We start from the raw sequence: 22,533 nt of genomic DNA, 5'->3' as shown, positions 1-22,533 counted from the left end.
GCTGATGGAACAAGTCACCCAGCTCTTGACGCAGAACGACCGTCTCAGCGGAGACCTCATTCGTCAAGAGGCACTCTACCGTAACTACATCACTCATCTGGACTCTCTTACGGCAAACGAGAAAGATGCAGGAGAAATCCTCAGACCCAAGCAACCCGACCCATTCGATGGAGCGGCTACTGGCCTTCAAGGATTCCTTACGCAAGTCAGGGCGTTCCAAAGCTACTACCCCACGCAGTTTGCTGGAGAAGAAGCCAAGGTCCGCCACGCCACAGGACTCCTCAAAGACAAAGCGCTCCGATGGTTCGAACCGGTCATAAGAGACTACCTCAACAACCCTTACCACGCACGGAAGGATGAAACCAGGGCCATCTACGCTAGCTATGAAGCGTTCGAACGCGAACTGCGAGACGCGTTTGGTCTCATCGACGAAAAACGAGCAGCCGAAATGCAACTCCAGAAACTCACCCAGAAGGCATCAGCATCAAGCTACGCCGCGGAATTCCGCAACAGCGCCTCGTACCTGAACTGGGGAGAAGAAGCATACATGGCAGCCTACTACAGAGGACTCAAGTCAGAAGTCAAAGACGCGATGGTTGGGCGCAAGCCCACAACCTTCAACACCCTCGTCACTCTCTCTATGGAAATCGATGACCAACAGTTCGAAAGACGACAAGAAAAGAAGACTGAAAAGTCAGGAGGAACACCCTACACACCGTCCTGGAAGGGCAAGAAGAACAATGCCAACCAAGGAAAGAGACGCCAGGGTAACACCTCCTACGGGACAGCACCAGGACCCATGGAACTAGGAGCTGCTCAAAAGGATTACTCGAAGGTCAAATGCTGGAACTGTGGAAAGATGGGCCACTTCGAAAGCAAGTGCCGCGCCCCGAAATCCAACCAGAAGCACAAGCCCGTGCCAGAAGGTAGGAGTGTACGATTCACTAACCACCAGCACGACGACAACGATGATGAACCTCAAACCGCCATTCGATCCAAAACCCTTGCCATAACCCGAAGCGGCTACGACGGAGGGTTCAACAGAGCCCACGAGAATGACAACTGGGAGGACGAGTGCCTCAATAACGCTTTATCCCTCGAACCGCGCGCCCGGAGAACACCCAAGGAAATCAAGAACGACACTAAAGAAAAGGCACAAAAACGAGCCGCGTAGCATAAGAAAATGGACAGCGAAACCAAAGCGAAACAACAAACTAGACTGGAGAAGAAGAGAAACTACGACCAAAACAAAGACAAAGACGTCTAGAAACCAGTCCCCGCTTGGAACAACACCAACACCACAAACGACTCGACCAAGGAGACATCCCGCACCATAGCCATAGTACGACGAGGAGACTCAATCCCCAACAGGCAGCACAGACCTATCACACCACCCCCGACTAACAAGGAACGGAGAGCAACGATATCCGAAGAACACCAAGAAAAGGACGATCTCCAACGATGTTTCTACACCAGGGACGAAGATACCCTATAGGTACACCCCGGGCGAGAAGTACGCCTAGCTAGAAAACTAGGACTCCCAGTAGCCGACCAGGACATCATTACCCCCGTCGAAGAATACCCGGAAACGGAGGACGAACAAGACTCTAGACCCAGCCACGGAGGATACTGGATATGCGACAGCCTTGGAAACCGAATGTAGACGAAACCAATGGAAATGTACGACGACCTCGCAAACGAATAACAAGAACCCGCCGAGGATAAGCCCGTCTACATTCGTGCCTACAATATGCAGCTAGGCCGAAACCCACACTATATAATCCCGAAGAAACGAGAAGATAATAACCCAAGGATAGCAGTAGTACATCCCAACTACGAAGAAATTTTATAGGCATCATGCGTCGTCCACACATGCCAAATACACGAGAAAGATAAAATCTATTAAAACTATTACCCCGTGTAAATAAATAATATACCCATGTAGAACCCATACTTAAGGGAGAAACTTAAGTATTTCCATATTACTCGATGGTATACAGGAGTCGGCGTTGCATGCTTGGAGGATAGAGGGACCTCTTCCCACCAGAATATACCAACCCAACCAGCACTATTGACGACTGCAAAACAGAAGAATGCCGCGCACACGAACAACAAAAGATAAGGGAATGGCATGAATGCAAAAACAAAGACATCACCAAGTACATCGCCACGAGAGCACTACAATATAACAAACCAGACTGCAAGGAACATAGCTGGGAAAACCAAGATAAGTTCCAACGCATCAAGTTCTTAATACACCGGAAATACAACTTCTCTAACCATAGAGGAACGAGCAGTCTCGATCGAGCCTAGAAGAGCAAAATGGAAGACTGGGAATGTAGAGGGATGACCCCGAAATGCAACAACGAAGAAACCGTCTAGAACACCCAACCTTGCTCGGCATGAAACGCAATGACCTGCGACAAGCCCAGATGCCCCAAGCACGGCATAGAGGCGCAAGAAATCAATGCATGCATCAGACGAATACACGACAAAGGGTTCGACTTTCCAACTCGAACCGGATCAAACCAAACAGACTAGGCCTGGTACCGACAAATCAGGAATGGCTGTAATAAATACTCTGAGGTAGAATATTCTACGGATAATTACTACGCAAAAAACAACACACGCTACCTATAGAAGAGCGACAGGCAAGCAATACACATAAGGAAGAACCACCCCCGACAAAAGCTCTATGCGTAACGAAATTAGCAAAGTAAAGAAAGATACTTAAGCTGCAAGTGCAAGTTAAGGGTGTATGGCTCACCGCGTTGGTGGACAGCAGAGCCGAAGCTGTGTACATAGACCCATCAGTGGTCAATAGGCTGAAGCTACCATGGAAGAACAAAGCAAACCCTTATACGGTATACAATCTCGAAGGCGATAACTTCAAGTACGACAATAGATAGATAACTTAATAGGTTGATCACCTGAAGATATTTATTGACAGACGGAATCAAGGAGTCACCCTTGACATCATACCGATAAAGCACCACGATATTGTTCTGGGGTACCCATAGCTAATGAAATACAACCTATAATTCAACTGGAGAACTGGCTAGATATTTATCGATTATGATGATGTGCTTTTTAGTGAAGATGAAAGCGACTTAGAGGACGAGAGATCTCCAATCCTAACTCCTGAAGATAGCAAGAGCAAGGATCAGCATAAGAATACGACAGATACCTCATTACCCCCCAAGGGAACACGACATAAATACCAGAAAGGAAAGAAAATGCAGCTCTAAAGAACAATTAGATGTATTTAATAACAGTTTATATAGATAAATAGGGATCTCGAGGAATACAAGAAAATGCCCAAAGAAGACTGACTTAGGAATATACCAGTACAATACTAAATCTACGAAAAACTCTTTATAGAAGAACTTAAAATAGAACTACTAGAATTCAGTAAATAAGATTACAAGATTTTACTAAAAGATAGAATAACACCTACATTCCACAAATTATTCAACCTTAACAAAATACAACTTAAAATACTTAGAGAATATATCAAAGATATACAATAGAAAGGATATATTAGGATTTCCAAGTCATCAGCTGGATATCCAGTTATATTTATTCCCAAAAAAAACAGCAAACTCCGACTTATTGTAGACTACCGATGATTAAATGATATTACGCTTAAAGACCGAACCCCGTTACCTCTTATTACGAAGCTTAAGAACCGACTCTATAGTAAGAAGGTGTTTATAGTACTAGATCTAAAGGGAGCGTACAATTTCATCTACATCAAAGAAGGATATAAATAGAAAACTACCTTTTAAACCAAGTTCGGACTTTATGAATATCTTGTTATGCTCTTTGGACTTATAAATGTATTAGCTACATTCCAATGAATAATTAACAATATACTACATAAGCATCTGGATATATTTGTTATATGCTACCTAGACGATATCCTAATCTTCTCCAACTTAAAAGAAGAATACATAGAATATATCCACAAGATATTACAAGTACTTTAAGATGTAAAACTACTAGTTAAACTAGAGAAAAGCAACTTCTATATATTAAAAGTAGAGTTTCTTAGATATATCATCTCATACAACAAGATCGGGATGGATCCAAAGAAAATCGCTGTAGTTAGTAAATAGCTGAGACTAAAAAATATCAAGGAAGTACAATCCTTCCTCGGGTTCGCCAACTACTACTGAAGATTTATTAAGAACTTTAGTAGCCACACTATACTACTTACAGAACTCACTAAGAAAGAAGTAGACTTTTGATGGGATACTGCTGTAGAAAAAGCATTCAACACCATCAAGAATATCATCTTGAGCGAACCAGTGCTAGCAATCTTTAACCCAGAACGAGAAATTAAACTCGAGACGGACTCATTGGACTTCGCATAAGGCGCTTAGATTGGTTAAAGAGATAATAACAGACTGTTATATTCTATTGCTTTTTTCTCTTATAAAATGCACGGCGCTAAACTCAACTACCCCATTTACGATAAAGAATTCCTTGCAATCGTCAACTCATTCAAGGAATTTCGACACTACCTCCTAGAAAGCAAATACAAGATCAAGGTCTATACAGACTACAAGAATATCTTGCACTTTGTAACTACATAAGAACTTAGCGGACGACAACTACAATATGCCAAATATCTATTAGAATTCGACTATGTAATCATCTACAGGAAAGAATCAGAAAATAGACGAGCCGACGCTATCAGTCGACAAGCTAATTTCGATACAAGCAAGCCCAAGATAAATGAATAAATCCTCAACTTTAATGCCGAAGGACACCTTAAGTAGAAGTACATCGCAAGCATATAAAAGACACAACCCCAATCCAAATACCTAAACAGGATATACAAGATAAGCACAACCCGAGACTTCATAGAATGGATTCCAGAGCAGGACAAGGATATTAGGTACAAGGACGGGCATATCGCCATCCCCTACCCATACCAACACGAGATTGTGCAGGATCTGCACAAGGAAGGCCCTTACGATGGAAGTATCGATACATTATGACAACTTGTCAGCGAAGTATACAACACTCGCGGCTTCTAGAACGCACTCCAGTATGCAATCGACAATTACCTGGAATGCTCAGGAAACAAGAAAACCCTAGGAAATACCTACATCGTTACAAACACCAACAAACTCCAAGACAAGATACAATAATATAACAACAAGCTACCCCCAGACGAAAAAACAGACAAGCTACAAGTTCCTAGAGAATTGCAGCACCAACTTATGCGGGAAATACACAAACTTCCGCCACATAGACATCAGGGAGTCAATAAAACCCTTAATAGAGTCAGAATAATATACTAATTCCCTAAGATAAAGGCAGTAGTAAGAGAAATTACTAAGTAATATCTATTATGCAAAAAAACTAAGGCTTAATGCCACAAACTATATAGAGAATTACAACCCCTACTAGTCGCTAAGTAACTATAAGATTCTATCACTATAGATTTCATTACAAAACTACCCCTATTAGAAGACCCCGCAACTGGAGTCATATATAACAGCATTCTTATCATCATAAATAGACTTATGAAATTTTCCTATTTCATATCCTACTAGGAATCAATAGATATAGAGCAGTTTACCTATATCTTCTTGCAAAATATTATTAGCATTTACGGACTTTTAATAGAGATTCTCTCCAACTGAGGATAGCTATTTGCTTTAAAGTTTTAGTAAAGCTTAATAGACTATATAGGACTAAACTACTGACTTATTATAGCATTCCGAGTATAAGTTAATGAATAGACGGAATAAATAAATTAAATACTAGAACAATATCTTCGGTGCTATATTAACTACAAATAGAACAACTAGATTAAGAAGCTCCCGACTGCATAGCTAAGCTACAATACATTAATATACAAAAGCACAAAACTCACTCTAGTATATACTAACTTTAGATTCACCCCTAACGCCTACTAAATAAGCCGAGATGGATTAATCATCCCCAAAGCTATCCTTACAATAGAAAAATTAAAAAACCTATACAAAGAAATAAAGACTAAACTTGAATTTATTAGAAATTAGATAAAAAAATACTACGATTAAAAAAGAATAAAGGAATTATTCTTCTAGGAGGGAGATATAATCCTTCTTGTAACAAAAAACATTAAAATAAAACAACAAAATAAAAAACTAGACTATAAATATATCGGACCCTATAAAATTCTCGAAAAAATCTTAGAAAACAACTACTATTTAGACTTACTACTAAAAGTCAGACTTCACCCTATCTTCTATATCTCACTTCTTAAGAGCATGGAAGGAAATATCATAGCCAAATTTAGCAATAAACATAAAATAGAGGTTGAAGGCCTAGAGGAATACAAAATTAAAGAAATTCTCAAGCAACAAAGAATCAACAACCAGACTGAATACCTCATTAAGTGGAAAAACTACCCTGAGAGTAATAACCAATAGAAACCAGCAAAAAACATCACCCATACGCAACGCCTCCTAAAGGATTTTCACCAACACCAGAGGAAGAAGGCAAAGAAGGATCAAGCAGAAAATCAGCGCTTGTAAAACAATCGCCGAGACCAAGAGACAGCCAGTTAATAACATCGGCGTATACCAACAACCAAAGGTCGATAGTAGCCTCCAACTCCGCCTGCTCCAAAGCCTCCAACTCCTTCAAAGACTCCAAGCCACAACAAGTCATCTCATGCCCCCGGGTAACCAAAGACTAACGCTAGCGGCGAGTGCGCTCCAGAAGGTCCAGAGATTGGTCAAACTCGGCCTAAGCGGCCCGAAGGGCGGCCCGCTTCTTAAGGAACTCCTCCTCCAACTCCAACTCCTTGTCACCAAGGCGCCTCGCCTCGGAGATGACTCGAGTCACTACCCTCATTTTAGCAAGGAAAACGACAAGACCAGACTTAGACTTACGCGAGTGAAGAGGAATACCGGTCCCATCGCAAGGACGACCCTTATCAGTACAAAAACCACATTTCTTAGAACCGTTATCCAGCATCTTACACACGCGCCCGTGGGCGATGCAGCGAGAATACGGCATTACCTCAAAACCAAACTCCTTAATAGCAGCAGCAAGAACTAGCGAGTTCGCAGTAGAAACCGGAACCTCAAATCCTTCCGCAGAAACAGCTGAGATCAGTTTGCTTGCTGTGGACTTAAGGATATCGCGGGATTTCAAGGGACGCTTCGAGATTCGACTGGACATCCTATTAGCACATCGGAATAATTAAGGAAGCAAGTTAGAAACATACCAACACACATACAAGAGACAGTCTTAAACATAGCCATAGGACATAACTAACGGGAGGGGAGATATTGTATCACGGCCCAGGTTGGGACCAGGCAGTCATAACTGGCAGAACTATAACATACCCACTTTTTCACCTGATACAAATCCTAAACTTACCCTGTATAAGTAAGCCGGGACGTCCGACTTACTTCTCCAGGATAAGCTATAAGATTAGACTTACTCTTATTTAGTAAGCCTGTATAAGTACTACTAGTATATAGATATTTATTTAGTATTTTTATAGATAGATAGCCTTACTAGCTATTAATATACTTAATTATATTAAATTTACTATTTTATTATTACTAGATTGTAATTTATATTGCTTATTATAATATTCTAATCTACTTGATTATATATTCTATATCTTAAATCTACTCTATACCCTTAGGTTAGATTTAACTATTATAATAGTAATATATAATAAGTTAAGGTAATTAAAATAACTAAGTTATATTAATAGCTAAGTAGCTACTTATTCTAGATATATACTTCTTAAGTAATTATATATTAAGTAAATTATAAAGTTCTATAAATTATATAATCTAAGAATTATAGTAATTTCAGATTGTAATAATCCTAGAAGTTACAATTTACACTTAATTAGATAAAATTTATAGATACTATATTACTACTAATTCTAACTGCTTTAAGACTCTTTAAATTATATATAAGTTATAATATAATATCTTCTCTTTATTAATCTTACTCTTAAAATCTATTTTTAAGACTGTTTCTAAATTTTATTTATTAGTATCTAACTTAAACTTGTAATTATTCCTGTTAATATACTGATATAATAAGCAGTTATATTTCTAAGTTTATTTTAAAAAAGAAAGAAGAATATTACCTTTTATCTAAAAGTATTTATTTATCAGGTAAACTTGCTATTATATTTTATTCTTTTTATTTTAAGTATTTTTATACCTGTTTAATAGTATTAGAATTAGCTAGATATAATAAATATATTAATTATAGCTATTCTTATAATAGTATTAAGATAGCTTCTTTTTATTTATAATTCTCTAGCTTTCTTACTTTTTAGAATACTAACTTATATAGTAAAAATACTTATTTCTTAAAAGAAAAAGCCAGAAGTTAAGGAGGAAAGTACTAGTAAGAATTTAATAAAGCTATAATAAGAAATAGTAATAATACAGACTTATCTTACTATTACTATTAGTTATTTATTATATATTTATATAATAAAAAAGTATATAAAGAAGTATTATAAATTAGAGTTTTATTGGGATATTTAGAGCTTGAATAAAAAGAATAAGTTAATAGAGAAATTAAGTTACTAGAAATAGAAGGTATAGTAGAAGCTGCCTTTTATTTTTAAGAGTAACTTTAACTTTAATTTACTAGATTTTAAATCTTTTAACTTTAATTCTATTAATCTATCTTTAGATTCTTTTTTATTTATAGGTAAAAATCCTTTAGCTTCTATAGATAGCAGTTAAAATCCTAAAACCTATTCTAATATATATTTCCTAGAGTACTTTTTTATTTAAGAAAGTTCTTTAATTTAGCCTAATAATATATAAGGTATTTATAGGATTTCTATATATCTTCTAAGAGGTTGTAGTTTTTTTATTTTATAAGATATTTTATTTTATTATTTTCTCTTTTTATATCGAGGATTATTTTAACTATAAATTCTTAGTTATTCTTAACTTCTATTTCTTAGTTATTATTTTATATTTTAATATAAATAGTATCTGCTGCTAATTTAAGTAATAAAATATAAAAAATTAAATAGAGCTTAACTTTTAGTAGTAAGTTCAGTTTATAGTTATTTTCTAAGACTTTTTTTTAAAATTTTATAAGATTTAATAAATTTAAAGTTTAATTTATTATTTAGCCTTTTTATTATAATATTTTTTATTATAAAATAAACTATATTTTCTTCCTAGAAGATTAGTTTTTTTAATCTTTTCTAGTTATAGTATTTTTTTATTTATTTTCTAATAAATTCCAGTTCTATCTTTATTTCTTTATATAGCTATTATAGCTAGTTAGTATTAAGAATTACTATAGTATTTAAGAATCCTTCTTATAATAATCTATATATATTAGGGGTAAATTTAAAGTTAGTATAAGCTAGTATAAGCTTTATTATTTCTAAAATAGATATATTATAAGCTAGTTATACTATAAGTAGCTTCTAAATCTAATTATCTTACTTATAATTAATATAATATTATAGATACTACTTAATTATTTAGTTAAGTCTTTTTATTTATCTATCTACTTATAGCCTCTAAGCTATTATAAGCTTATAATTTAATTTTATTTAAGCTATTAATTTTTATTAGAATTTAAATATAAAGATTATTTCTCTATTTAATATAATTTCCCTTAGTAATTTATGTAACTATATAATTTATTAATTCTAATAACTTATTTAGATTTTAAGATATATTTCTTTTATAAATATAATTACTAGAGAGTTAAATATAAAAACCTAATAATTATTTATAATTAATTTCAGCTTATAGAGAATATAATTATAAAGTATAGTATCTAATTAGATAATCTTTATAACTTTAATAAAACTAGCTTTTTTATAGTTATAATTATAAATAAAATAGTTATTATAAGTTTAGAAAGATATTTAAAGTTAAAATTAGTATAGTCTGAAAACTAAGAATAAATTACAGTTATTTAAGCAATTAATATAAAAGGCTAGGCAATCTAGCTATTTATTATTAGTGCAGGCTAATATTATCTTACTAACTGGTATTAAAAAAGTAACTTCCTGGATAATTAGGCTATTATAATAACTTAAAATAACTAGATTAATAATAAAATTAATTTAGAGTAGCTAAAATACTTTAACTAATATATAATTAAGTAATTAAATAGTTATTATTATCTTTTAATTCTTAATAATATATATAATAAGTAAGTATTATAGATAAATAAGTATTATAGATAAGTAAGTATTATACTTTTCCCTTAAATATCTAACTTCCTACTTTATTATATAAATCTTAACTACTAAGTATATTACAATTAAATACTAAAATAAGAATTCTTCTTATTCTTTAAGCTTTTTAAAATAACTTAAAATTAAATCTCTAATATACTATAACTACCTATAAGATTAATAAGTATAGGCTGTATTATAAATAGCAAGGTATTTAGTCTCGATATAATATAATCCCCAACTTATAAAAACTATTTAATCTAGAAGAATAAATTATTATTTAGTTTATTTTTAATTTAAATTTATAAGAATTTCCTCTGTAACTATATAGTATTAAAGAAATAGCTAACTAACTACTTACTAACTATAATATATTATCTATTAGTAAGTATTAAGCTTTTAACTTTATTAGGTAATAACTAGACTTTAAGATACGTTTTTTTTATAAATATAACTATTAGAAAGCTAAATATAAAAATCCAACTATTATTTGTAATTAATTTAAGCTTATAGAGAATCTAATTATAAAGTATAATATTAACTTACTATTATCTATAACTTTAATAAGACTGACTTTATAATAAGTCTTATTATAAGCAGAATAGTTATTATAGGCATAAAAAGATATAGAAACTTAAAATTAATACAGCCTGAAAACTGAAAATAGATTATAGTTATTCAGGCAATTAATATAAAAAGCTAGGCAATCCAGCTATTTATTATAATTACAGGCTAATATCACCTTGCTAATTAATATTAAAAAAGTAACCTCCGGCAATTAGGCTATTATAATAACTTAAAATAGCTAGACTAATAATAAGATAAGTCTTAAGTAGCTTAAGTACTTTAATTAGTATATAAAGAATTAATTAATTAGTTACTATTATCTTCTAATTCTTAATAGGTATAAAAGTTACTATTCTATTAACTTTAAGAAATATTATAAAGAGAATTAGATTATTATGCTTTATATACTGTTTTATTTATCTTATTTACTTTAGCCTCTTAATATCAGGTACTTTAGGCCGCTTAAAACAGCCTATAGTCAAGCAATTAAGTAATTAATTAAATACTCTATAACTTATATTTTAAAAACTGAGTTTTTCCCAGCCTTCTATACTGCCTATATAGCCGCTATAATAAGGAGTAATATTAAGGGAGGTTTTCAAGGGGCCGGACTTATTCTCTTAAACTCAGAAAATATCATATCAAAGCTTAATATATAGCTATAGACTCCAATACCAGTTAGGGAGGAGATTAGCCTCTCTAACTCTTAGATCTTAAAAACCCTAAAGACTGTACTTAAGGCTAGCTCTTAGTTTAAATACCTTAAAAAATAAATAAGAAGGTATTAGAATAGCTCTTTAGTATTAATTCTTAAGGCACTTAAGTTACTTTCTAAGGGAATAAAGACAATAATATATTAGAATACTCTATTAAAAGCTAAGGTTTAGATTCTTTAATAGGTAAATAAGATTCTTAGTAAGTAATATAGAGTAAAAAAAACCCGCCTATATAAAGAAGGGAAGATAACTTTAAATAAGGGAAGGAATAAGATAGATTAGAGAGATATTAATATGCAGATAGTAGCTAAATTATTAAGAAGTAGTAGTTAAGGGAGGTTAGCGATATTAAGGGAAAGATATTATAGAATTTATAGAAAGGCTGGTTATAATATAAGAATTTATTAGGTTATTATTAAGATATTTAAAGAAGAATATAGCAATTAATTTTAATTAATTTAATATTTTATTATGTTTTTATTAAAGTTTTAATTTTAAAGATTAGGAAAAGTATAATACTTACTTATCTATAATACTTACTTATTATATATATTAGCTATAAAAGTTACTATTTTATTAAATTTAAGAGATATTATAAGAAAAAGAAGATTATTTAGCTTTATATATTACCTTATTTCTTTTATTTACTCCAGCCTCTTAATATTAGGTACTTTAGTATATTAAAGAAAACTTATAGTTAAGAAATAGAATATCTAATTAGATACTTAATTACTTATATTTTAAAGATTAAGTTCTTTCTAGCCTTTTATATTATATATAAAGCTACTATAATAAAAAGAAATATTAAAGAAGCTTTTAAAGAAGCTAGACTTATTCCTCTAGATTTTAAAAATATAATCTTAAAGCTTAATATATAGTTATAGATACTAATACCAGTTAGAGAGGTAGCTAAACTGTTAACTTCTTAGACTTTAAGAACTTTAAAAATTATATTTAAGGCTGGATTTTAATTTAAATATCTTAAAAAGTAAATTAAAAAATATTAAAGTAGCTTTTTAGAGTTAATTTTAAAAGCTTTATAATCTCTTATAAAAAAGATAAAAGCTATTATATATAAAGTTTTCTTATTAACTACTAAAAATAAAAATCTTTAAGAGGTAAATAAAATACTAAGCTAGTACTAGAGAGTAAAAAAAACTAAACTATAAAAAAAGAGATAATAATAATAGAGAAAAAAAAATAAGTAATTAATTAAATAAATATTAATATATAAATAGTAGCAGAATTATCTAGAAGTAATAGTTAAAAAAAGTCAGTTAAATTGGGTATTTAATACTATAGTATCTATAATAAGCCTAAATATAATATAAGAACTTATTAAGTAGTAATTAAGATATCTAAAGAAGAGTATAATAAGTAGTTTAAATTAATTAAATAGTTTATAGTATTTTTATTATAATTTCTATTTTAAGAGTTAGAATTTTTAAAATACTTACTTATTTAAGATACTTACTTATTAAATATATTAATTATATATTTATATTTTTATTAAACTTTAATAAATATTAAATTCTTATTTTTTTTAATTAGTATAATTTATATAATTAGCTAATATATATAATAAGCTTATATAATAAATAAGCTTATATAATAAAAATACTAACCTTTAAAATTAAAACTTTAATAAAAATACAATAACATATATATATAGTAAGTATTGCAGTTAAATAAGCATTATACTTTTCTTAATCTTTTCTAAAGAAATTATAATAAGAATACTATAAATCATTTAATTAATTAAAACTACTTACTATACTCTTTACCAAATATCTTAATTACTACCTAATAAATTCTTATATTATAACCAGGCTTGCTATAAATATTATAATACCAAATATCTAGTTATATTAACCTCTCTTAACTACTACTTCTTAACAATTTAGCCACTACCTATATATTAATATCCATTTAATTAATTACTTATCTTCCTTCCTCTACTATTATTACCCCTCTTTTCTATAGCTGGGTTCTTTTTACCCTCCAGCGCTAGCTTAATATCTCATTTGCTAGTCGAAGCTCTCAGACCTCTGCCCTAACTAGAGCTATTTTATGTATATTTCCCTTCAGTGTCTTATTAATAGACTTCAAAGCCTTTATAATTAACTCAGGGGAGCTGCTATGATACCTTCTGATTCGTCTCTTAAGGTATTCAAACTGAGATTGAGCCTTAAGTATAGTCTTTGGGGTCTTTGAGACTCAAGGGGTTGACAGTTCAGCATCCTCCTTGGCAGGCGTTAGAGTCCGTAGCTGTATATTAAGCTTTAAGATTACAATTTCTAGGTCAAGAGGAATAAGCCCGGCTCTTTTAAAGGATATCTTGATATTCTTTTTTATTATAGTAGCCTGAAATGCGTTATAAAAGGCCGGGAAGAACTCGGTCTTTAAAACGTGGTTTATAGAGCATCTGATTAAATGCTCTATTTCTTGACTATAAGCCCTCTTGAGCACGCTGAAGCATACAACGTCAAGGGGCTGAAGTAGGTGAGATGAATGAGGTAGCATACAGAGCCGGATAATCTTCTTCTTCTCGCAATATCTCTCGAATTTAATGGAGTAGTAACTTTCATGGCCATCGAGGATCAAGAGACGATAGAAACCAATTAATCGATTGGTTATATGCCGGTTAAAGTACTTAAGCCACTCGAGACCAGTCTTATTATCAGTCCAGCCATTTTGGGTCGTTGCAATAGCCCAATTGCCCGGGAGGTTGCTTTCTTGATACCAGTTAGCAAGGTAATATTAGCCCGCACCGATAATAAACGGCGGGATCGACCAGCCTTCTACATTAATTGCTTAAATAACCGTAATCCATTCCCAGTTTCCAGGCTGCACTGATTTTAGCTTTTTACACCTTTTTGTGCCTGTAATAACTATTCTGCTTGCAATCATACCCATAAGAAAGCCAGTCTCGTTAAAGTTGTAGATATTATTTAATTAGATGCTGTACTTTGCGATTGTATTTGTTACAAGCCGAAACCAGTTATGGATAATAGTTGGATCTTCGCACTTAGCTCTCTAATAGTCATATTTACAAAAGAAACGCATCTTAAGCTCTTGGTGTCGCTTAACGAAGTTTGAAGCCCAGCGCGTGCCAACTAGTAGCGCGTCGCGGTCGGCAAGTAATTGATCAGCCATTTCTTTCACACCACATAGCCGGGGGGGAAATCCTCGCGAATCCAGGTCGAGAATAAACTGAATAAGGATCTGTTCCTCTAGATCAGATAGCCGATGTGATTTCTGGATGGTATTGCGTCGAGATTGGATGCCTTGTTGCCGGCAACGTAGGCGATGCTTAGAAATCTCATAGGTCATTGCAGCGCGTCGGATGCTTAGCTTCAGGTTATTTTGAAGGGCCTGAAGGGCAAGAAGGGTTCTAGCTTCAATATTAGAGGTAGGCATATTAGGTAGTTGAGAATTAATTAATTAAATGTAAAGTTAGATGTAAGAGGGAAAAGTGCAACGCTTATTTAACTGCAATGCTTACTATATATGTATGTTATTATAAGTATAAAAAAATATAAAAAGCTAAAATTAATATAGTCTGGAAACTGAAAATAAATTATAGTTATTTAAGTAATTAATATAAAAGGCTAGTTAATTCTGCTATTTATTATTAATACAGGCTAATATTACCTTACTAACTGATACTAAAAAAGTAATCTTCCGAGTAATTAGGCTATTATAATAACCTAAAATAGCTAGACTGATAATAAGACCAGTCTTAAGTAGCTTAAGTACTTTAACTAGTATATAACTAATTAATTAATTAGTTTCTATTATCTCTTAATCCTTAATAACTACAAAAGTCACTACTCTATTAAATTTAAGAGATATTACAAGAAGAAGAAGATTATCCAGCTTTATATACCACCTTATTCATCTTACCTACTTCAGCCCCTTGATATTGTATACTTTAGCGTGCTCAAGAGGGCTTATAGTTAAGAAATAGAATATTTAATTAGATACTCTATAAACTACGTTTTAAAGACCGAGTTCTTCCCGGCTTTTTATAATATATTTCAGGCTACTATAACAGAAAAGAATATCAAGGCATCCTTTAAAGGAGCTGGGCTTATTCCTCTTGACCCAGAAATTATGGTCTCGAAGCTTGATGTGCAGCTACGGACTCCAACGCCTGCCGAGGAGGATGCTGAACCGTCGACCCTTGGGTCTCAAAGACCCAAAGACCGTACTTGAGGCCCAATCTCAGTCTGAATACCTTAAGAGACGAATCAGAAGGCATTATAGCAGCTCCCCTGAGTTAATTATAGAGGCTTTGAAGTCTGTTAATAAGGCACTGAAGGGAAATATGCATGAGATGGCTCTAGTCAGGGCAGAGGTCCGAGAGCTTCGACTAGCAAATGAGACATTAAGCCGGCGCGGAGGGAAAAAGAACCCGGCTATAGAAAAGAGGGGTAATAACAGTAGAGGAAGGAAGGCAAGTAATTAATTAAATAGATATTGATATATAGGTAGTGGCCGAATCGTCGAGAAGTAGTAGTTAAGGGAGGTCGGCGCGACTGGGTATTCAGTATTATAGTATCTGCAGCAAGCTTAGTTATAATATAAGGACCTGTTAGATAGTAATTGAGATATCTAGTGAAGAGTATAGTGAGTAATTTTAATTAATTAAATAGTTTATGGTATTCTTATTATGATTTCTTTAGAGAAGGTTAAGAAAAGTATAATACTTACTTAATTACAACACTTACTATATATATATATTATAATAAAAATAGCTTTTTAATAAAGCTTTTAATAATTTTTAAAAAAAAACTGCCTTTAAAGTAATATATTAAAAAAAGTAAATAAGGTCTCTATAGAAAAGTTACTAAACTTTTAATTTACTATATCTCTATAAAAATCCCTTAAAGTAAACTATTTATTTAATTTAATATCTCCAGTTTATAGATACTTAAAAAACTTATTAATAATATTATTAAAAAGTAATTACTGCAAAGAGCTAGACAGGAGTTTGTTCAACAGGCTGTTGCCGTAGAATTGTCTATCTAAAGCTAAGGAGAAGAAGGAGGAAAGAAAGAAGGAAGCTGCTTCCTGTGACAGGCGGTTAGGGACGCTTGGGCTAGCTGGTCGCTAGCGGGGATGTCTCTAGGGTGGTCCGGATGAGGTTAAAAGGGGAGGTCAGGGCCGTCACAGGGGAGGAAGAATCGTCTTCTCTTTCATCAGAGATTCTTCCTGGAAGTCAGAGAGGCCGGAAGGGCTCGAGACTGCTAGGAAGTCTATTAATTCATTGCCTTTATTTTTGAGTTGACTGTCACTACGATCCTTGTCCTGCCTCCGTCTTCAACCTCTCTCAGATATCGGGCTGCCGCGGGCTCTATTGATGCCTTGCCAGCGAACTTTCCTGCGACCGACCAGATATTCTATCTCATTAGATGCTTCCCTACCAGGAGACATAAGCCTCAGATTGACCCGACCTCATACGCGTAATCTGGTGCAGCTTCGGGCTGACCAGCCAAGACGCCTGTGCGACGATCCTCTGTGTATCTCCCCTAGGGTAAGTTAATGAGTTGGGTGTTGTTTCCGTCCCTTTCAGCTGCTAAATTCCTCACCGCTAATATACTGCGTGGTTGCCCAGGTGATGTCAATTAGTGGGTTCCGGCACAGCCAGAACCCCAAGCCAGGCTCCAGCCTGTGACAATTACTAATATATAACAGCTGTATCCTCTATATTACAGTATATATTAAAAGAGAATACTAATTTAATAAAATTAAGAAAGCTAACTATATATTTAGACTAGGAGAGATACAGCGCAGCAGTCTTATTGTTAATACTAGAGATCTATTGGCTAAGGTTAATATCTAAGTATTTTACTTTTAAACTAAAGTATAACCCAGCTAACATGTATAATAAGCATGTGTACCAAATAAGCATGTGCACCACTTATACTGTATAGCTAAAAGTTAAAATTTTCAATTTTCTAAAATTAGCTATATAATTCTAGGAATTTTAGGGAATTAAATTTAGACATTTAAATAAAAAGTTACAAGGCAGTATTTTCTTTTAGATTTTTGAAAAATTATTTAGCTTTTTAGAAATAAAAATAAGAAAAAAAAACAGTGTAAATAAACTTTTTTTAAATAACTTTATATAAAGATTTTTTAAAAATATAGGAAAATTTATTATTATTATAATTAAGTTAATAGACTTAATTTTTCAATTATAGCTATTTTAAGTCTAGTTTAAATTTTTAAGAAATTTTTTAAAAATCGTGTTTTAAGGTGTAAAACTGCTTTGGTGCACTTACTTGGTGCACTTGCTTATCATGTACGTTATAACAAGACTATTCCTCAAAACAACAGCCACAGCTAAAAGCTTTCGTCCAAGGTCTTAATTGCTGTTAGACAGAAGGATCCGGGCCGGCTGGATAACTAAGGAAGCGGGGGTCTGTAGATAAGGGAAATCCCTCGCCGGTCAAGATAATCAAGAACACAGTCGATCGATCAATCATAACAACGTTATTAACATCGTAATCATCATCAATTCAATCAGCCTAAATTGGCATCATTTAATTGTATATTTCGCTATGTTAGAGGCACCCAACGAGATCTGACAATTGCTGTCGGATTATCCGAATTGACTAAAAAGACGATCCCCGATTATCTCATCATATCTTTATTAAGGTGTTGGAAAATGACTTTGTATTACGAAACCTCTGATAGATCGATATCCTGACCTTAGTCAGAGGGGGTGTCAGAAAACCCCTCTCTGACCGGCCCGGTCCAACCGGGCACAAGTAATCATCAACATCATCATCACTGCTTTCAACACTATCCATTTGATCGAATTGACCGTAACGGATCCATCAATTAGCAATAAGGGGTTATCTGAACAGGAGACGCAAACCGCAGGCGGTCTGCCCAGAAGAGCCTTGAGGAACAAAGTCAGGAACGGAAAATTGTCGAGCTTGAAGCTTATCATAGGCGGATTTTATCTCAAGTTGATATGAAAGGTTTTGGTGAAGGAAGTAAGTTTTGGTGGCTCAGTCATTGTGACGTTTGCCCAAGCTTAAGCAGGAAGTGTAATTGGCAGCTTGCCGTTTTGAAACGCACCTCTTGTTTTTTATGAAACCATGAGAACAGCAGTTGCGGAGTCGCACCATGAGAACTCGCATTTAAAAACAGATATCCAAAGACGTCGGGTTCAATTCATTCAAGCACAAGGAAATAATAGTCTCTACTGCCTACACTATTGCGGGAAAACATAGCGACGAGGCAAGTGCGGTTCGAGTTCTACGGCGACAACGCCCCCGACGGCCTGAAGTTTGCACGTAAGTTCGCAGAGGATCTCGTCATGGCCCGAGCTCAAGCCCGACAAGATATTGAGTACCACGGTCGATTTCGAAGCGCGCTGCTGCCTATTATAAAAGAACATGAAGCCACCTGCCGAGCAGCTTCTAGTTCTTTTTGTGGAATCTGCAGCTCGCCTGTTGCGACCGTTTTGCAGACGCCTATGTCTTTCCTTGACAGAGCAGAGGATCCCTTCGTAGGGGTACTTGCTAACGGCGTATATAAGAGAGGCGAATGCGAATTCCAGACGCGACGCAACGTCTAAGAGGAGATATCCGGATTTGGTGCTGATGGCCAGGCGTGCATGGAAGTCACGCCTTGCAGAATATATGGGAAGACAGAAGGGACAATGAGGTGCGGGCGGTGTAAAGTTACAGTATACTGTGGGAAAGAGCACCAGAAGCAGGACTGGAAGATGCATAAGAGAATGTGTGCACCTATGAGCAGGAAAGTATTATAAGAAGGGCAGGTGCCTCGGGAGAGTCAGGGCCTTAACCGGCCGGTATAAAATAAGTAATTATAATTAGAAGGCTACGTATTAGGTTTTGGTTTTCTTATTTAGGTAGAGAAGTGAGATTATTATTTACACACCTGCCCGTTTAAACTAACTTTGCAATCTCTTTGGGGGATGTCGGTTACAATACGGGCGAGAGTCGCCATTAAGATGCAGGGAGGGAAGAGACTCGAGAGATAATTCTGTAGGGTCAGCCGCGGTTGAAGGAGAAGGTGGGCTGGGTGAGGAGTTCGTGACATCCTCTACGTGCGGTAGATCAAGACGACGCCTCGTCGGATTCTGCGAAGATGGATTCTCGTCAGGTGGGTTTGCAAATTCACTGGCGGGCTCCGATAGACGAGGTCTCTTCGAAGGCGTAGACGGAGTTGCCCGACCTTCCCAGCGGACAGATCGCTTAGAAGGTGGAGTAGCAGTCGAGGCCGGTGTGGCAGTGGTCGAGGCAGGCCGTGGCAAGTATGCCAGATTGAGGACGCGGAGGGCAAGCTGGTTCGTGTCTGTGGTGCGGTCAGCCACCTTGGCGGTGATGCTAAGCAAATCTCCCGCTACAGGGATCTTGACCTTTTCCCAACGCTTCGTATTTTGCAAGAAGCAGGCGACCCAGAAGGGAACCGGGGCAGCCTTTGTGGTGTCGTAGACGGACGTTTCAAGGGTGAAGCGGCGGGGTTCCGAAGGGTCGGAGGGATTGTCGGAGCGAGGCGACACAGAGCCGATGACAGCCACCATCGGGCACCACTGTTCTGGCAAGTGGCGGCGATACTCGTCAAAGTCGGAAGGGACCCCCGGGTGCCTTGAGAGGTTAGACGAACTGAGGACTTGGACTCTAATTTCCAGGGCACCATCGGCAGACGGGGTGGCGGAGAAGCAGCCGTCGGCGTAGAAGAAGGTATTAGGGACGTAGAGGCTTCGATTTTCTCGGGTCAGGTAGGCATGTATACGGGCGCGGATAGGTTCGACGTCGATGGCGAAACTATAGAAGCCGTCCTCCTCGAAGATGTTGATTTCGGCTTGGATCTTCACGTAGTTGGGCGTGTTTTGCCGGCTCGGGTCGTCTGTGACGTTGTCTACAAAGTCTCGCAAGTGGATAGTATTCGAGAATATCGATTGCCGGGACATGTCGAATAGCGGTTCAAGGCTGGCGGAATGTGTGGAAAAGGAGCCGGAACTCAATCTTTGGCGTTGTGGCATCGGCCGAGGAAAATTATATCTTCTCATGGGTGCTGGATGCCGAAAGGGCATTATGAAGGAGTAGTGGTCGAACACGGCAGATATACGGTCTGACAGGTGAAAGGGCAACTGCCGAGCCAGCCGTGATTATTGACAGGTGTGCCCGAGACGGGGAGAAGCTGGGGAAAGGTATGGGACGGGGTGACACTGCGGTGGGGCGAGTGGAGCGGGCCCCGGAGGAGCCCGTGCGGGAACTCGGCAAGGGGCCGGCGTTCGATCCGGGGTTGAAGCTAATATTGACATAGGGGCAGAGGGTGGCGATGGGGGGCCAAGATGGTGCCTGGTATGAGGTGATGGTAGAAGGGTTAAGGTTCGGCACGGGCGCACTTGCACTGTGGGGTGAGGGGAACCGAGGGCAAGTATGCGGAGGTGGATCCGCCCAGAGTCAGAATAGAGGGAGAGTCCGCCGAACCTATTCCGTCGGCTGGATGCGCACAATCGCGAGAACGTGGCGGGCGCCGGTGTGAGTGTCTGGACATTCGCAGACATCTTCGAGGAGTGTCAAAAGGTGTACGAAGAGGCAAGGGCAGAGAGGCCGGCACGGAGGAGGATCGCATGGGGACTACCTGGACATGCTGGGGCCTTAGACGAGGCGCAGGAGGGGTATGGAGAAGCCAGCACTCAAGGGACTCGAGGTGGTTGCAGACCGAACGGGAGGGAAATCGGCCATCAAGATCGAGAGACTTGTTCGGTGCTTTTCAGACGGCACGGAGTAAGCCCCGCCCCGGGGCTAGGCTGGCCCCACGAGGGACTGTAGGGTCTCTGGCGGGCATCCCCAGCCAGCACGATGCATATAATCGGCCCAACATGGCGATGCTGGCGGGTCTGGGAATCCAGCCATCGGCGGGAGAGTTGGAGGTCGCGCGAAGGGGGTTAGTGGCGGACCTGGGCCTTCGGACGGCGGCTGACATTTTCGAGGCGACGCGGAGCGAGTACGAATAGGCGAGGCGAAACTGGAGCTCTCGCAGGCAGCAGACTCGGGAGCTAGCATTGGTCTCGCCCGGCCACGTCGCTGGCAAGGCCGAGGATGCAGCGGAGGACTGTGCCTCTCCTGGGGGGCCGAGCCGGCAGCCGGCACGGAAGAGAGCGGGTCATGGCAGCACTGATCAGCCAGCCCCAAAGCGCATGAGGATCGTGGTCCGCCGAGAGAGGGACGAGGAAGAATAGGTACTGGATCTCGCTAGCGTTTTAAGAACCCTCGACGAAGAGTTTGCTGAGAAGGAGCGACTGTCTCACAGACAGGAGTGGTGCGTGCCTGTGCCCCAAGAGAGGAAGATAAAGACAGTGCAGGACTTCTACAAGGCGTTTCATAACATAAGGATGTTGCCGATCCTTATTTATATATTCTGCTACTGTAAATACAGAAGGGTCGAGCTAGAAGATATCGAGTGGGACTGGTAGGTAGCAAGTCCGGTTAAAAAGCACAGTAGGTTTTCTTTTAAATGCCTCTGGTGCTTCCCGGTAGGGGAGAAGATTAGTGGGTGTGTAGACTGCGTGAGGCATCTGGGGAGAGGCGTCTTGTTGCCGGCGGTGTAGTTGCATACCCGGCTGGGATGCGAGCATATATTTCCTGACGAGCTGAAGAGTCTTACGCCAGTTAAGAAGAAGCTTATCGCACTGAACTCATGCTATAGCTTCATTACTAAGTATAACATCGCAGATAGATATCAGCAGAACTCCAGACATCTGAGGCACGTTAAGAGGCATATCACAGTATTCCCCAATAATATACAGAAGCTCGTGACAAAAGTGCTGCCACATCTGCTGCTGAAGGTAATAGACCAGATCTATATATTATAGCAGGGGCCGGAGAAGCCAGAGCCAAGCGATCTAGCCATACTCCTCTCGGTCCGTTGCGGTGATATGGAGAATGCGCTGATGTGGCTGAAGGGAAATAACCCTCTGTATGCCGATATTAATATTGACACAGCGGAACTGGATAGCTGGGAGACCCTTTATATAGCGTGCCGTCCCAG

The 22,533-nt window shown here is 37.0% G+C and overlaps 5 protein-coding genes across 5 annotated transcripts; 3 read left to right on the top strand and 2 right to left on the bottom strand.

Annotated features, from left to right (window-relative positions):
* Positions 1-6,750: 6,750 nt before the first annotated feature.
* BGZ61DRAFT_541678 (uncharacterized protein) lies at positions 6,751-7,188 on the bottom strand (the record flags this gene model as incomplete). The annotated part of the gene is made up of 2 exons (XM_046255071.1): positions 6,751-6,848; positions 6,897-7,188. 2 exons carry the CDS (start codon positions 7,186-7,188, stop codon positions 6,751-6,753), a joined length of 390 nt encoding a protein of 129 aa, XP_046094052.1.
* An 11,545-nt stretch (positions 7,189-18,733) lies between these two features.
* BGZ61DRAFT_292437 (uncharacterized protein) lies at positions 18,734-19,024 on the top strand (the record flags this gene model as incomplete). The annotated part of the gene is made up of 1 exon (XM_046238586.1): positions 18,734-19,024. A coding segment is annotated over one exon (291 nt), but the record flags the coding sequence as incomplete, so codon positions are not given.
* Positions 19,025-19,123: 99 nt separating this feature from the next.
* On the top strand, positions 19,124-19,279 carry BGZ61DRAFT_374213 (uncharacterized protein; the record flags this gene model as incomplete). The annotated part of the gene is made up of 1 exon (XM_046242315.1): positions 19,124-19,279. One exon carries the CDS (start codon positions 19,124-19,126, stop codon positions 19,277-19,279), a length of 156 nt encoding a protein of 51 aa, XP_046094050.1.
* Positions 19,280-19,780: 501 nt separating this feature from the next.
* On the bottom strand, positions 19,781-20,446 carry BGZ61DRAFT_277385 (uncharacterized protein; the record flags this gene model as incomplete). The annotated part of the gene is made up of 1 exon (XM_046238416.1): positions 19,781-20,446. A coding segment is annotated over one exon (666 nt), but the record flags the coding sequence as incomplete, so codon positions are not given.
* A 720-nt stretch (positions 20,447-21,166) lies between these two features.
* BGZ61DRAFT_573859 (uncharacterized protein) lies at positions 21,167-21,724 on the top strand (the record flags this gene model as incomplete). Its single annotated transcript, XM_046256142.1, has 2 exons — positions 21,167-21,489; positions 21,526-21,724. Coding segments are annotated over 2 exons (522 nt in total), but the record flags the coding sequence as incomplete, so codon positions are not given.
* Between the last annotated feature and the right edge of the window lie 809 nt (positions 21,725-22,533).

Source organism: Ilyonectria robusta (assembly GCF_021365365.1).
Source record: "Ilyonectria robusta strain PMI_751 chromosome Unknown BGZ61scaffold_69, whole genome shotgun sequence".
Lineage (NCBI taxonomy): Eukaryota > Fungi > Ascomycota > Sordariomycetes > Hypocreales > Nectriaceae > Ilyonectria > Ilyonectria robusta.
This window is presented reverse-complemented; position numbering and strand designations above follow the sequence as displayed.